This window comes from Anolis sagrei, chromosome 5 (genome assembly GCF_037176765.1).
Source record: "Anolis sagrei isolate rAnoSag1 chromosome 5, rAnoSag1.mat, whole genome shotgun sequence".
Lineage (NCBI taxonomy): Eukaryota > Metazoa > Chordata > Lepidosauria > Squamata > Dactyloidae > Anolis > Anolis sagrei.
In genome coordinates, this window is record NC_090025.1 from 73,906,316 (window position 1) to 73,923,421 (window position 17,106).

The window sequence follows — 17,106 nt, forward strand, 5'->3', positions numbered from 1 at the left end:
TGTTGCACAACACCATGTTGACAGAGCTTGGAAAAATTATTTTTGAACTATAACTGTCAACATTTCCTATGTAGATCATCATCTTGACTGAAGGATATTTGAAACTATAGTCTGAAAACATCCAGTCCTCGAAATGTTGGAGTTACTTAGATAATCTACCCATGATGGGAAATGTCCAGATTCTGATGTTTGTTTTGTTGTTCAGCTTTGAAATTGTGTTTTTGTGATTTTTAGTATCTTAATTACTAATATCCAGACTGTAGACACAAATATCTACAAGCCAAGCTTTAGGAAATCAATTACCAGCAGAACCAAAGCATAATGCTTGTTCTCTACCAGCTAGCTGCTCTTTTGCTACAAAACGGTCAATGTTTTCCAACACATACCTCCTGGTTTTGTGCAGGCTCCGAGGATATTAACCACATTGAGATGATGACCGATATTAATGAGGATTTTGAGCTCAGACATCAGTGCCCTGTGTTCACTGTGTGTTGCTCCCTCTGTTAAAAGAAAATAAACTTGTATATTGTTTTTTGCTATATGCAGAGAGTAGAAATAAAGTTTCATCTGCCACCTTTCATCAAAGTAGGAGGAGAAAAAACGTGTCACTAATTATCCATATCGACTAGAAAATATTATGTTGATGAAGTTGGTTTCATTAAAAATTTGCAGTTGTTAATATCTGTGCATGTCTGGCAGTTTTAGCTATAAGATGGGAAACAGTCAGTTCCATATTAAGAATGCAGGAATGTCTACAATCTTTAATGCTACATAATAGCAGTGACCATCATGCTTTCCCTTATCCTACCACTATGAATTGCATATCCCATATCCATGGATCTGTAATCCAAACTATTTCAAATTCCAAAATTGTTCACAGGAGTGGCTGAGATAGTGACACCTTTGATTTGGTTCATGCACAAAATTATTAGAAATATTGTGTATAAAGCTACCTTCAATTTATGTATATAAGGAACATATGAGACAAAACTGAATTTCATGTTTAGACTTGGATCCCATTTCCAAGATATCTCATTAGATATATGCAAATAAGTATGGGGAAGGCATCCAAAATCCCAAACACTTCTCATTACAAGCACTTCCAATATGGGATACTCAATCTGTACCACCTAGTCAAGCTTTTGCAGTCATTAGTGTGTGCTAATAAGACTTCTTTTTGGGATGCTTCTTAGACCTTTATTCTCACCTTTAAGCATTTTGACAGCAACCGTTCGGCAAAAGGAAGTCTTATCAATTCCAAAGGCATTGGCTTCAATAACTTGGCCAAATGCCCCCTGTCCAAGGGGCTTACCTGAATGCAAAGAGAAAAGAAAATAACTGGGTATTTTTTTATATTTCTGTGATTCAAATATCCATTCAGTAAATGGGACCTAAACAGTAGGCTACAACAAAGGAGGAACACCAGGACTAGCTGGAGAGCAACCAACAAAGCAGAGGCCTACTACTTCATCTGGATGACAGCATCTGCAAATATACATATGGCCAGGCTTCCACTGACACTAGTACTGTACCCCTTTTTCATGGAATCAGAGAATCCACAGACTACCTTTTTCCTAGCTGAATTGCTCCCAACTTCTTTCTCAGATTCACTACAAGATCCTCCTGCTAACCGATAAACTATACCAATAGTGCCATATCTTTGAATTCTGCTTTCTGTACTGTTTGATATAAACCACATCCACTCTTTAAAAGTCTGAAGCAGACTTCCGGCTACATCTGGTTTTTAAATCTCATGTTTGTTATCTTTGGAAGGTTCTTGGAACATCTTAGGATTTTTTTCTTTTATTATATTAGGATTGGGTTTTGGTATTAATAGTCTATTTAATGCATTAGTGTTGAGTCCTTGTATTAATAATCTGGTTCCAGTAATAGGGTCTTGTTAAAACAAAGTCAACATGTGTAGTGGTTTGAATATTGGATTGCAACTCTGGAGATCTGGTTTGAATCTCTGCTCAGTCATGGAAACCCACTGGATTTCATTGGGCAGATCACAAAAAAGGACAAAGAAAGCTACATTGACACAAGCATGGGGGCAAAAGAGCACTTGAGTGTCAGTTTATTAAAGGGGTTATTTTGTATTTCATAAAGGAAGCCTGGAGACAATATATCCTCTGGTGCTGGTAGCTCTGTCAGTCTTCCCTGGTTCCTCAGCATCTAAGTCTTTGAGGCTTGGGACCTTCTATTATAATTTGAATCTCTCACCAAGGTCCAAATGCAGGTAATGATATAATTCTTTTTTTTTGGGGGGGGGGGGGCTTTCCGAGATATCATTATCAGTAATATTATTTTAAATGAAAACATCGAGGGATGGTTGGTCTTTACCCTGGTCAGTGTCTGAAGTGACACAAGGGTTTATTAAAGAATTCAGGCCCTGGCCAGCTTCTGGAGTGGCACAGAGGCATGTTGTAACAGTGGCTGGTGTCTTTTTAAACAGGAGTGTCAAGTGTTCTTCGATGTAATCAAAGAAGGCTGGGTGATCTAACAGTCTAAAGAAGTTATAGGAAGACTTAAAAACACATAAAGAACACAAAAAGAGCAGCATGCAGGATATTGAACACATAGACATGACTTAATTTACATTTGTTCTATCATTTTAAAAGCAAATGTTTAGACATACACAAAAGAAGGAGAAATAACATACCATCAAACCATAAACCTCATGCTTCCGGGTTATCAAGGTACTCACAGCATGGTGTAGTGGTTTAAGTGTTGGACTAGTGATCCAGTAGATCAGGGTTCAAATCACTTGTTGGTCATAGAAACCCACTGCATGACCATTGTTAAGGCAGATTCTCTGAGGAGGCAAGTCTTTTTTGAACAAATCTTGCCAAGAAAATCCTGTAATAGGTCTGCTTATGTGTTGCAGGAAAGTTGGAAATGACTTGAATGCACCCAACAACAACATTCAGTAGGTTAGACTTCTGCACTTAGTAACTGTATTTAGACTGGGAAACTTTAATTTTAAACTCTTGGAAAGACAGCACTAAGTGGCTGAACTAATAGAATCTCACCCAATTTAAGCTAATTTTATATATTTATTTGACACCTTTGTTCATTCTGCCCTGTCTCCAGAAAATAGTCAATCTAGGAATTTCTTACAGATTCAGGAGTGCCAGCCTATACAGAGGAAAATGCACTGGGCATTTAATATGTGTTACACGATCCTCAAGCTAATATTCATTAAAGCAGCCTCTTCTTTCAGGGATAGAGGATAGTCGCTAATTTGTTCATGAAAGCAAAACATACCTAGTATGAGCCTCTCCCGAGGAAACTCCCACTTGCTGACATCAGAAGGAAGGTGATCACTCTGCTCATCAAGAGAGACTTCATTTGGGTCCATGATTCCAGACAGGTCTTCACTATTGGCCTGGAAAAAAGCAGGATCATGGCTAATTGCTGTGGTAACAAGAGAAGTAAAAATGTGCCTGTTGATTTAAAGACAATGCAAGGAACAACACAAAAGAGGGCCCATCACTTTTCATTTGTCTTGCAAGATTGAGTCTTACAGGGACAGTGGGAGAAGGGGTTTCATTACCCGTTTCACAGTCCATAGAATGATGATGATGAGGAGCAAACAGAATAATATGGCAATTACTGCAGTTTCAGCCAGAATAATGAGTTTGAAGTTTGTTTTCTCATCAGTCCCTGGGAAGAAACAATTGAACAATTCACAAAGGGAGATGATAATCTTTTTGAGGTAGGTCACTAGTTGAAGCTCTGAAAAGAGTTAGTTGATCAGGAATGACAACCTAAGAGGTTTCATACATTGCAATTCAATTAAGACAAAAGCATGTCAAGGGGAAAACATTATCTGCATCACGTAATCACTATGTAACAACCAATAAATAATTGGAAAGCCAGTGCTATAACTTGGGCAGCAAAGAGTCTTGACTGCAAAGATGTAACTCAAAATCGATCTGACAGCATTGCTCTCTGTTTACTTTGGATATTCCTAGCCTTTTCCTGTCTGTCTTCTCTTTGGACTTGGCACTCCATGGGCTTTGTTTCTTGCAACACAGGTTCTGCATACCCGATATTTGCAACTTTGGTTTCCATCTTACCCAATTCCATTTAGCCACTTAGGCATAATCCATCCACTAGAGAACACAGAATAGGTGTTTGGTGTAAACATGAATCAAATAAAACATAAAAGGAGGAAAACCTAAGACATATGAAATCTTTCCCATTGCACAGAGATACTAACCTTCCACTTCAAACAATGCTACTGCTTTTGTGCAGCCCAGAACATTGCAGGCATGGCAGGTGTAGATCCCTTCATCCTCCTTCCTTACCCTTCGGATGGTTAGATTCCTGTTCCCATCTTTCAAAATAATGCCTTACAGAGAAGAGAAGCACCACAATTACTCTTCTGCTGCTATTGTTTGTTCAGATTAAATTTTGTTGCTGAGCAGGAGACATTGAAGCATACAAATTTTGTAAATTTTCTTTTTAAATCTTCAAATGTGTATGAAGTACAGTAAGGCACTGTATTTCTGATCATAGAAACCCTACTCCATATCTTTGCTCAAATAACAGAACATGGGAAATGAATGCAGACCTTAGACTGAGTCAGACTTAATCTCCCAAACCTGCTAATAGGGATGAGAATTGATCATGGACAATGTTAAAAAGTTACTTTTCTGAACTCCCAGCTCCCCTCTCACCCCAGTCATTAGAGGATTCTGGGAGTTGTTGTCCATATTTGGAAATGAATGAGTATTTGCTATCAGTTTTTGACTGAAAATGAAAAAATGACACAGTGACCAACATTTTGTGCAGTTTTTACCTAATATTAACACTACCTGGAAATTATTCTGCACTAAAACACATAGTTTCTTTATGCAACAATTGTGGGGGATAGGAGAAACACAGTAAGTACCACACAATTAAGCAGGAAATAACACTTTCAAAGTGGGAACCATTTTTTCCATTTTTATTTCAGAGCTACCACTATAGGATTCCCACTATAGGAGGACAGGATCCACTGCTTATGACATACACTGTTCAGACTAGGCAGAAACTCAAGTTGCTCACCTGCCCACTGGCTCTTGTATTCCTTAAATAAGCAGAAGAACAACAGCTAACACACAATAAGGCCTCATGCTACAACTATTATCAGACATGAAAAACAATATACTGTGAAAGATACCTCATGCACAAGAAATAACTAAAACATATTCAAAATCAATGAAGAATTTTACATAAGCAACTTGGCAAATGAACCTGCTAGTCACAATATTCAATCTCACCTGAATCTTCAACAAGAGTTTTATTGTTTTTAAACCAGGTGATGAGTGGGGAAGGAATCCCGTTTGCTACACATGATACTTGTATTGTTTCACCAATACTTGTTGTTTGATTCTCAAGGTTTCCCATAATTGTGGGTGCCAGCAGTTCTATTTGAAAAGGAGAAAATTAAATGTCAAATTATGTTCAAACAGCAGTTTTGGAATCACAGTCATAAATCATGAAGTTGTCAGATTCCACTTAAGATATGGAATTAACAAACATGCCTACTTCCAGTATCATGAATAGCAGCAAGTTATCTTTTAAAAATGTAGGAACCAATTTTGAAAGTTAGGGAAGCTACACAACATCTACACAATACATTCCACAATGTCATTACGTTGTAGAATTGCTTCCTTTCATTTGTCTAGCTGTTTTGCTTCAGTATTCTTATGCTGTCTACAAACCAATTGGACTAGAAACTCCAATGAAATTATCCAGAAACTCATGTATCTGGAATGCATTCCTTCCTAATTAAAACAGCAGTAATTCACTACTGTCACTCTTCCCAAATGTTCCAACAATTATTGACTCAAAAATATGCATTCAATAATGTAATTTTTGTAGTTTTTTAATTAAAAAATTACCAAACGTATTGGTGAATGATATTTATTTATTTATTTATTTACTATTCTTGTATACCGCCGTATCTCAAGCCCTAGGGCAACTCACGGCGGTTTCCAGACAGTAAACAACAAGACACTAAAAACAGCAGCAAGCAATATACCATGACAATTAAACTACACAATTCTATTACTAGCAATTAACAACATCACTACATAGTTATCACAGAAAAAAACCACCCCCGATCGCCTCATCATCCAAAACGTGATCCAAATTCGTCGTCCATTGTCTGTTCCTATGTTCAAATTACCTAAATTGCACTACAGTTACTCAAACGCCTGCACGAACATCCAGGTCTTCAACTTTTTACGAAATATCAAGAGAGATGGGGCCAGCCTAACATCTGCAGGAAGGGCGTTCCACAGCCGAGGAGCCACCACCGAGAAGGCCCTGTCTCTCGTCCCCGCCAGCCGTGCTTGAGAGGGTGGCGGGATCGAGAGCAGGGCCCCAACGGAAGATCTCAAAGTCCGGGTGGGTTCATAGGCCGAGATGCGGTCCGCTAGGTATCTTGGGCCGGAACCGTTTAGGGCTTTATAGGCCAGTACCAACACCTTGAATTGGGCCCGGTAGCAAATCGGCAGCCAGTGGAGCTGGTGCAACAGGGGAGTTGTGTGCTCCCTGCGCTCCGCTCCTGTTAGAATCATGGCTGTCGTGCGTTGGACTAATTGCAGCTTCCGGGCCGTCTTCAGGGGCAGCCCCACGTAGAGAGCGTTGCAGTAGTCTAGGCGGGATGTGACAAGAGCGTGTACCACCGTGGCCAAGTCAGACTTCCCAAGATACGGGCGCAGCTGGCGCACGAGCCTAAGCTGTGCAAATGCTCCCCTGGTCACCGCCGAGACCTGGGGCTCCAGGCTCAGCAACGAATCCAGGGTCACACCCAAGCTGCGAACCTGTGTCCTCAGAGGGAGTGCGACCCCATTCAACACAGGCTGTAACCCTATACCCTGTTCGGCCTTGCGACTGACCAGGAGTACCTCTGTCTTGTCTGGATTCAACTTCAATTTGTTCGCCCTCATCCAGACCGTCATAGCAGCCAGGCACCGGTTCAGGACCTCGACAGCCTCCTTAGTAGCGGGTGGAAAGGAGTGACAGAGTTGGACATCATCTGCGTACAGGTGACACCGTACCCCGAAACTCCGGATGATCTCACCCAGCGGCTTCATGTAGATGTTAAACAGCATGGGAGACAGGATGGAACCCTGAGGAACCCCACAAGACAACAGTTGTGGGGCTGAACAGGTGTCCCCCAGTAACACCTTCTGGGACCGACCCTCCAGAAATGACCGGAGCCACCGTAAAACAGCGCCTCCAAGACCCATTTCCGCAAGGCGCCCCAGAAGGATACCGTGGTTGACGGTATCGAAGGCCGCTGAGAGGTCCAGAAGCACCAACAGGGACACACTCCCCCTGTCGAGCTCCCGGCGCAGATCATCCACTAAGGCGACCAAGACTGTCTCAGTTCCATGCCCCGGTCTGAAACCAGACTGTGCCGGGTCCAGATAATCCGTGTCTCTCAAGAATACCTGGAGTTGTGAGGCCACCACACTTTCCAGGACTTTGCCCAAAAAGGGAAGATTGGAAACAGGCCGAAAGTTGTCAAATTTAGTGGGGTCTAGTGATGGTTTCTTCAACAGCGGTTTTATTATAGCTTGCTTTAAGCTCGCTGGAATCTTGCCTTCCCGAAGGGAGGCGTTAACCACCACCGTTACCCACTCAGCCAATCTCCCTCTGGCCTCTTTTAGAAGCCAGGATGGACAGGGGTCTAGGATGGACGTGGTCGGCCTCATTCCTCCAAGTATCTTGTCCACATCCTCGGGCTTCACCAATTGAAATGAATCCATCAAAATAGGACAAGCAGGTGCACAGAGACTGCATTTAACATGGAATCCAGACCAGCACGGATCAAAGCGACTTTGTCTGCGAAGAACCGAGCAAAAGCTTCACAGCGAGAGGACGAGTTGTCGGGGTTCCCACCTTGGGTGGTGGGATTCAAAAGGCCTCTGACAACTCGAAACAACTCAGCCGGACGGTTCTTTGCAGACGCAATAGTGGCCGCAAAGAACGCCTTCTTTGCGGCTTTTATTGCCGCGGCGTATGTCCTCAGAAAGGACACAAACCGTGTTCGCTTTGGCTCACACGGGTACGAATGCCACACACTCTCTAGCTCCCTCTTCCTTCGCTTCATCACTGCCAGCTCCTCAGTGAACCAAGGCGCTGGTTTAGCTCGGCTACTTGAGAGGGGGCGTTCCAGAGCGATCGTGTCAATCGCCCTAGTCATCTCCCCATTCCAGAGAGCAACCAGGGCGTCGACAGGGTCACCTACCGAGGCGGCGGGAAATTCCCCAAGAGCCGTCAGGAATCCATCCGGATCCATAAGCCTCCTGGGGCGGACCATCCTAATAGGTCCTCCACCTCTGCAGAGGTTAGGGGGTGCAGTGAGCCTAAATCTGACCAGGTAGTGGTCGGTCCATGGCAACGGAGAGATGGTCAACTCCTCAACACCGCCACCTTGCTCCCATCCCTGGCAGAAAACTAAGTCCAATGTATGTCCTGCACTGTGAGTGGGGCCAGTTACTTGTTGGGACAGCCCCATGGTTGCCATGGCAGACATGAAGTCCTGAGCTGCTCCAGAAAGGGCCGTCTCGGCATGGACATTGAAGTCCCCCAGCACAAGGAGCTGCTGGGACTCCAACGCCAGGCCTGAGACTACCCCTGCCAGCTCAGGCAGGGAGACTGTAGTGCAGCAAGGTGGACGGTACACTACCAGAATCCCTATTCTGTCCCGGTCACCCACTCTCAGGTAGACGCCTTCAAAATTTGTAGACTGCGGGATGGGGCCCCTGGTCAGAGGGATGGAATCTCTATAGACCACTGCAACCCCGCCTCCCCGCCCTCCGGATCTTGGTTGGTACTGCACAGAGAAGCCTGGCGGGCAGAGCTGGGTGAGATTCACCCCCCCCCCCCAACTCGTCCAGCCAGGTCTCCGTGATGCACGCCAGATCTGCCCGCTCATCCAAAATTAGGTCTTGGATGAAGGTGGTTTTTCCGTTGACAGATCTGGCGTTCAACAACACCACCTTCAATCCAGAGGGACCGCCAACCTGGTTACACCAATTTACCGTATAAGGAGACCGATTTGGAATTACTAATGTTGGGGTGCGCTCCCTAGGCCGAATTATTGGTCTCCTTGTGCCGCATCTCCCCTTCCCCACCACCACTTCTATGGGGGCCCCTCGACTGACGGAACACCCTCCCCCCTCCATGCCACATTCCACCCCTGTAATCTCCGTTTGTGTTTCATTGTTAGTTGTTTGATTTGTTAGAATCTTAACTTGGTTTGCATTTCCACTCTGATTGTTCCCCCCCCCCCTCCCCGTTCCATTGATTCTCGCGGCCTCCAGCCCGCTACGATATGCGATGAACTCAGGAATAGCCACATATGAAAGTGACCAAAAGCAGACAGGTCTATCTATCCTTGAAGCCTGGAAAAGTTATTTTTTGTGTGACACCCAGAAACCCCAGCTAGGTTGGAAGTTATCCAATGTTGGCTGAGAAATATTGAAGCTGTAGTTTAAAAAGAATCTCAAGCCCTGTCAATTTCTAATCATAATGTGGCAGAGCTTCCCTTCTCAATGAAAAGCAAGAGCATACCTTGAACAGTGAGATGTTTGACAAGGCAGTGTCTCAATTTGGTCTTTTTGTCTTGTGCAATGCATACATAATCCCCACTATCTTTTAGGGAGATGTTCTGGAGAAGGAGCTCTATGGTGACCTTGTCTGAGTTGGTGCTTGAAGCCGTGGTATTCAGCCGCTGAAGAGACTCCAGGTTCTTGCAAATGCTAAGTCTCATCATGGAGGCCCAAGGGCTCATCTTAAACCAGGTCGGGTTCTCAAAAGTTTGTCTGTCTGCCATGCAGTGCAAGGAGACATTGTGCTTCTCAGTAGGCTGGCCTTGGGGTTGAAGATTAATTTCAAGGCCTCCTATAATGACAAAAATGGAATTATTTGGAGAGACAGAGAGATCATCCATTATGGCCAGGGACCTCCAGTGATTTTCTGATGGAAATGTCCACATAATGTAATCATTCTGAAAATGAATTAATTTCAATCCTTACATTTAGCTATATGATCAGCTTATTGCTTAGAAAAGGTATTCTTTGAGACTACAACATCCAGAATTGCCAGATTGCATGGTCACTTCTGACTACAGGATTCCGAGAGTTCTAGTTTAGAATTTTTGCAGACTCTGATTACTATTTTGTGAGCTTTGTGTCTGCTGCACAAAGTACCAATGAATCAAAGTGACTGCCAGGGAACACATAAATTATACGTACAAACAGCATATATATGGAGATTTATTTACAGAAAAATTGCTAGGTACCCATTAAAAATATTAAGAAATAAGTAGTTGCAACACATCGCTCACTATTTCTGTGCTTCAGGAAAACTTATTTGTCAATAGATTTGACAGACAAATTTGACAGTGTTGTTCTTACGTGCCTCCAAGTCACCTCTGACCGATTATATACTGCTGGGTAGGCTTACGTATTTGATGTGGAAATACCCTTGATTCAGATCTCCTTGCTGCCCCCCCCCCCCATTATTAAGAATTTGAATCAAAATTAAGCCTTGGAATTGTTCGGATGTAGCTGTGACGAAGCTAAAATTCAAATGGCACTCACGCCCAGCTGAGAGGCGAAGCCAAACCTATTGGCATGCCTCTCCAGCCAATCAGGGCTGATTGGGGCAGAGATCCGCAACTAGCCCCTCCATGTCAGCAGCTGCCTCCTAGTTTGGCGAAGTGGCACTAGCTGCTCCCTGGACTGGCAGAACAGCGACAGCAGGGGGGCAAGGCCCTCCAATCGGTGGATAGTAGGTCCCTCTGTGGCAGAACACAGCCATAGCAACAGCAGCAAAACTGCGGCAAGGCCTCAAGGCCCTGCAGGCAACCACATCATCCAACGGCCGACCAAGTGTGGGCAGAACCCAGTCACCGGTGTCTCCGGTGTTAAGGCAGCCAAACGAGATAGGGATTATTTTGGAGGGATTTCTTGGTCTTAGTAGGATCTCTTTTTCCCCCCCGAGAGGGAGAGAGTTGAACTCAAGTCGTGAGACAATGGCGGTGGCCACACTCAACCGGGTTTACTCCGTGGCGTTTGCTCTTGTTTCACCACCCGTAAGCCTCTAATCGGATTCCCAAAGTGTCCTTCGACACTCTGGGTCACCAAGTGAGGTGATAATGCCAATTGGGGTACAGACTAAGAGGTTACAAGGGTGGATGGGTTCGGATTAAGTCTCACGTTATCGGAGCTCTGCGAGGTTTCTCCTACTTTGGCGCCAACTTCCTGGCAAATTTAATACAGTTTCTGCCAGAAAACAAAGTTTCTGGAGTAGAACAGCTACTTTCATAGTAAAGACCACACAATGAAACAGGTAATAACACTTTCAAACCAGGAACAGATTTTCTTTATTATTAAAAAAATGTTTTTATAAAATATTTGAAAATTCACCAAAAATCTGTGGATAAGTCAAATATTCTGAAATTTGCTAAGCTAACAGTGATAAATGTCTTTTATCACTGTAACACATTTCTTCAGAATGGCTCAAAATATGAGGGGGAGAGAAGCCCGTCAAGTTTTCCCACTGACTGTAATGTTTTCTTTAATGTGCATGTGCGACTGCCATTAACGAAGTACTTAGGAAAATTTGTAAGTTTGTAAAGTTTTGACATTTTTACCCCCAAAATTCAGAAAGGAGTTTCGAAATGAAGTGCCCTCTACTTTTGAACACAGTTTAGAACCAGTTTTTTTATATCTCACACGCCTAGAGGTGTACAGCAAATAACAGAAGTGTGCAGATTTTGGCCTGTAGACGCATGCAACATCCTAACCTTTTTTTCTGTGGCCACCAGGTACCAAAAACATTTTTCATTTGCAAAACAGCACAATTTGGGGGCATATTTTACCCCCAAATTATGCAAAAAGCCCCCCAGGTGTGTGAAAACATGGGAAAATATCACACCTCAGCTTCTAATTTTAATACTACCTATAACTAAGTCCATTTTTCTCTGCAAATGGTGACACAAAATTTTTGACAGGGACTGCAAAGGAAAATATTTGGCCTTGCTGGAAGGGAACTGGCTCCTGCCTCTTGCACATTTCCTTACCCCTGGTATGGAACAAGAGGATATAAAGCACAGCCCTAGTCTAGATCAGGACTTCTTCAAACTTTTCCATTTGCAGACCCTTTCCATCTGTGGAATTGTTATGTGATGCTGGATATATAGATATATAAAACAGGTAGAGAAATCAAACATTTACTGATAATAAACCAGCATTTCCAAGGCTTGCTAAACAGGCTAATTTCCATTTTGTGGAGAACAATTGAGGCATTTTTTGTAGAATCCACTGTAAACATTGCACGCCATTGCTAACAGATTCATGGAAATAGGTAGCATTCAGAAGAAACCTTTTACATTAAGTTAAAAGGATGCCATCTAGGGTCAGGATTACAGAGGGAAGATGTGGAAAAAATGGAGAAATTGGGGAAAAAAACAGGATTTTTTTCAAAAGCTTTTCCCCCCCCGGAAAACTTGAAAAAAAGCTGTGGGCCCCAGGAAGCTTCACAGACCATAAAAGCTAGGTTTGGGGTAATCTAATTCAACTACCATTCCACTGGCCACCGCATAGAAGGGAGGCAGCCAGTAAGAACATATTCTACATACTACCCCCCCCCCCCCCAATTATTTTCCAAGCCTTCCCATCTCTAGTCAGGACCCACTGTTTAAGAAGTGGCGGTCTACATGCTGATGGATTGCTACTTTAATTAATCCTTCATAGATTGATGTATTTATACTTTTTATTTTTTGTAAAATAAATTGATACATTTATAATACACCAGACATCTAATCTCCAAAACACACAATCTTTTCCCCCATTATCTACTGATAATGGGGGAAAAGATTGTGTGCTTTGGAGATTAGATGTAAGAGTGTAAATTGCACTCTTACATATATATTTCTATCGTTCACATCAGTGCTCCATAGACACCAAAGTATGATCAGAATGTATTTATGCTGTTAAATTTTTAAAACTAGGATTTGTCATTGCTGAAATCAAAAAAGAGGAGAAGGAGGCCACACTGTTCCTACTCCAGTACAACCAGATAAGGACTCTAGTGCATTTAATGAAACTGGCTGAGATATTATTTGTGAACCCCTATATAGTACTTACTGGAAATATGAAAGGAGATCACTGTCTTGCCCTCTTGAGCTTTATTATTAGCCGTACATCTATACAGAGCAGACAAATTTGCAGCTTGAATGATGAGAGTGCTTAAGGTCTACAAGAGAAAGAGGCAAAGCAGTCAGGCCATGTTGGGACTACAACGCTTCTCTGAATCTTACACAATAAGTCAGCTGCAGCAACCCTGGCTATTATACTGTCCAGCCCAACACAACCTACCATTGTTTCAGTATCCTGTTTGCACCTGAAGCTTACATGACCTGTTGCTTACCCATTCTGGCTAACAAAAATGAAATTATTTAACTTTCCTAAGCCATCTTGCTACAATTTGTCAATAGAGATCTGATTTTGGCCAACTACGATCTTAACATTTTAAGTAAAATCCAAAATAGAACACTTTCTTCAGCATTCCTTTTGGCCAATTTGAAGCGTGCTTTTACAGTATTAAAAAAACTCTAAAATTATAACTGCAAGACAACAGTCAAACCCAGGTAAACTCCAGAGAGGAAACTATCAGGGACAGCAAATCACCTCTCAACAAAAGATTCTCCCAGGCAGGAACAAGCCACACCAAAAAACTGCCAGGCCATCAAATGCTGATCAAGGTAGCCAATTGAAACATTCACACCCAGCTCCAACAGACAAGAGTTTTTTCTCCCACCCTAGACATTCCACAGATATATAAACCTAATTTTCCAAGTTCCAACAGACCTCACAACCTCTGAGGATGCCTGCCATAGATGCAGGCAAAATGTCAGGAGAGAATGCTTCTAGAACATGGCCATATAGCCCAAAAAACCTACAACAACCCAGTAAGTCCAGCCATGAAAGCCTTCGACAATACAATGATTGGCATTGATCAGAGGATAAAACTTCTTAAATGATGTTTTTAAAGGAAGCATTAAAAATTAAAACATTATTACTCACTAGACTAGTGGTTTTTAACCTGTGGGTCGCAGACCACCAGTGGGCTACAAGGACAAAAATTTGGTCCACGAACCTCCTTCCTTCCTTCCTTCCTTCCTTCCTTCCTTCCTTCCTTCCTTCCTATTTATTTATTTATTTATTTCTGCTCTTTTTCTGCCACCTGTCACTGACCATGGCATATGTTCTGTATCAGAAACTAGAACTGATGTGGTCTATCTAATGCAATGTTCTGTATCAGCACCCCAAACCAAATCTAAAGTTGACCAAATGTATAACCCTTCCACATGGAAGCAGGCGGTGGCATCAAAAATCTCCTCATTGGGATTTTCTCCAGGTCTAGAGAATTCACTATGGATTACAATCAAGCCAAAGCACTTATTAAACAACGTATCACAGACACAGAGCGACAACTAGATCTGGCCTCGGTTCCAACCTTCCTTATCAATGAAGATAGCAGATATCTTGCCTCCCCTATGGCATATTTAACAAACTTAGAGGTTCCTCTTCATCGAAGGGCTTTCACCCTGGCCCGATGCCACGCTCTCCCATCAGCTGTACTCGAAGGCCGCTACCGGAAGATCCCTTTCCCAGAGAGACTCTGCCCCTGTGACTCGGGTCATGTAGAAACAATAGAACATGTGCTCCTTCAGTGCCCGTTCTACAGGGATATCCGTGCCAGGCTTATCTTACCTCTGTTATACAAGCACCCAGGCCATTCAGGACAATTTTATACCTCCCTGCTACTTGCAGATATTAATTCAGCTACAACCTACAATGTTGCAAAGTTCCGTGCAGCAGCATACAAAATCCGTCAGGGAATGACTAGTCCCAAAAGTTAACTGTGTGTCCAGTAATCTTCTCTGAATCTACAATTTGGTGATGGATCTGGGCATTTTATGTTTTTAACCTGTTTCCACTTCCTTTCCGCTCCCTCGCCCATATTGTGCTTCTGTAGTTATATTTATATTTTTAATGTACCAAACATACCAAGTTTGTATGAAAATGTGACTCTATTTCCTGTGCTGGTCAATGACCGAAATAAATGATTTGATAACCCTATTGGTACTAATGTTGGGGAGTGGTCCCTGGTCAAATTGGTCCCTGGCCAAGTAGTCCCTGGTCAAAATGGTTTCTGGTCAAGCAGTCCCTGGTTAAAAAAAAGGTTGGGAACCACTGCACTAGATCAATGTTCTTAGGTGTTCCATTGTTTTTCAAATATAATTAAGTTTTCCCCACATTATTAAAAAAAACTAGCTGCTGTTTGCAGAGTTATTTGTAATGCATGACTTCCAAGCTTTGGGCAGGATTGTGAGTTTTCTAAGTCTATCACTAACCTAGGATGGCTCTCTGTTTCGTGGCTATAATTCTGCATGTTTACAGGAGAATATCACACTTATATAGGAGTTCTGTTGAATTATCTCTGGACACAATTGTTTTTACAGTGGATCCTTGGCATCCACGGAAGTTTGGTTCCACGACCCCCAAGGATACCAAAATACAAAAGTATAGTAATGCCAGATAAGCCACTAAATAAAATCGGCAAATACAGAAAACAGATGACAAGCCCACCTTCCTTTTCCCAGCAATAAAAGCAGACCGAGGTTTCATTATTTCAGTCTGATTTCCACCTCTTCTGTCAGTTATATCTTTCAATTTCTTACAGAAATAAGGATTATTTCCCAGTCCAGCTTGGCTACAAGAGAAAAGATGACCAAAAATTACACTTCAAGAGTTTACATCTTTGTATGTCTTAGTAAATTATGAAATAGGTATGTGAACAAAAGAGATAGGAGTGCAGGACAAAAGTGTGGCTGTAAACTTTAATAATAGAAATTAGTGTGGGAACATCTGCAGGAAGCAAGACTATGGTGGTATGGCCATGTCATGAGAAGAGAACCTACGATCAGTAGCATGAGCAGCACTACTTTTGGAGATAGCAGGATGACGACCATGTGGATGGCCAAAGAAAAGATGGATGGACATCATCAACAAAGACAAGCGTGTTGCCAATCTGAGACCTGAGGATGCCCAAAACAAGACTATGTGGAAACGACAGTCACAATGCTAACCTCTCCGTTCGAAAAATAGATTAGAAAGCAATGTGGGAAAATCTAATGTCGTGAAATATTAAACTAATACAAAATCTGGATTAATGTTGATGGAATCCCTATGTAAATTGCTGTTAAGGAACACAGCTAAGAAGTAATACATTGACAGTAACAACATTTCCTGTAAATAAGTACTTCATGAAAGTATTTCTTTAAATATTTATTTCTTGTTCACTTGGGATAAGAAATAAACATTTAAATAAACTCAGAGTGAGGAACAGAGATCAAAACAACACTGAGCCATTTTACATGGTTTAATTTTTTAAAAAGTTTAATATTTTCTTAGATGAATTAATTTTTCATATAAAAATAAACAGTTTAAATTTCTGCAATCTAATCAGGCCAATGCAAGTCATGTAAGGACTGATTGCACAAATAGTCTAAGTAGTAATACTTACTGGTGTCATTTTGCTTAGGGTCAGTTTGGATATTCTTGCAAGGGACAGGGAATAGGATATTTTTTCATTTTAAGATAATAATAAAGAGGTAACATATTTGTAATGCTTTATCCTTCTAATGAAAACACTACAGAACACAATTTTTGTTTCTGAGTTATAAATGTTATTTCTTAATTGGTTCTATCATAAAAACATATAAAAATTTATTAAACTGCAAAAACTATGTTTTTTGTGGAACATCCTAAAGCACATTTTGCTTTTGAGGTTTTCAATTACAGTATATTCTCATGTATAAGACTACCCAGGAAAATCTTCTCAAAGGTCAGGGGTCATTTTATACATGGGGTTGTCTTATACATGGGAGTAGTCTTATACATGGGAGCCATCTTATAGAGCAGATGCTGAAACTTCCAATCGGATTGGAGAATCTGTGGTTGCCACATATGGTGAGGGAAACTAAAAAATGCCATATGCAGCGACTGTATGAAAGCATTAAGG

General features: G+C 42.0%; 1 protein-coding gene across 1 annotated transcript in view; it reads right to left on the reverse strand.

Moving 5' to 3' along the window:
* LOC132777234 (vascular endothelial growth factor receptor 2-like) overlaps positions 1-17,106 on the reverse strand; it is a 40,375-nt gene that overhangs the window by 20,721 nt on the left and 2,548 nt on the right. The window contains exons 2-10 of the mRNA XM_067468479.1: positions 15,672-15,795; positions 13,164-13,272; positions 9,583-9,912; positions 5,271-5,417; positions 4,226-4,357; positions 3,557-3,666; positions 3,268-3,388; positions 1,208-1,312; positions 387-500 (exon numbers count right to left, since the gene is read on the reverse strand). Of these exons, the coding sequence (XP_067324580.1) occupies positions 387-500; positions 1,208-1,312; positions 3,268-3,388; positions 3,557-3,666; positions 4,226-4,357; positions 5,271-5,417; positions 9,583-9,912; positions 13,164-13,272; positions 15,672-15,795 (1,292 nt within the window). The remainder of the gene's footprint in view (positions 1-386; positions 501-1,207; positions 1,313-3,267; positions 3,389-3,556; positions 3,667-4,225; positions 4,358-5,270; positions 5,418-9,582; positions 9,913-13,163; positions 13,273-15,671; positions 15,796-17,106) is intronic.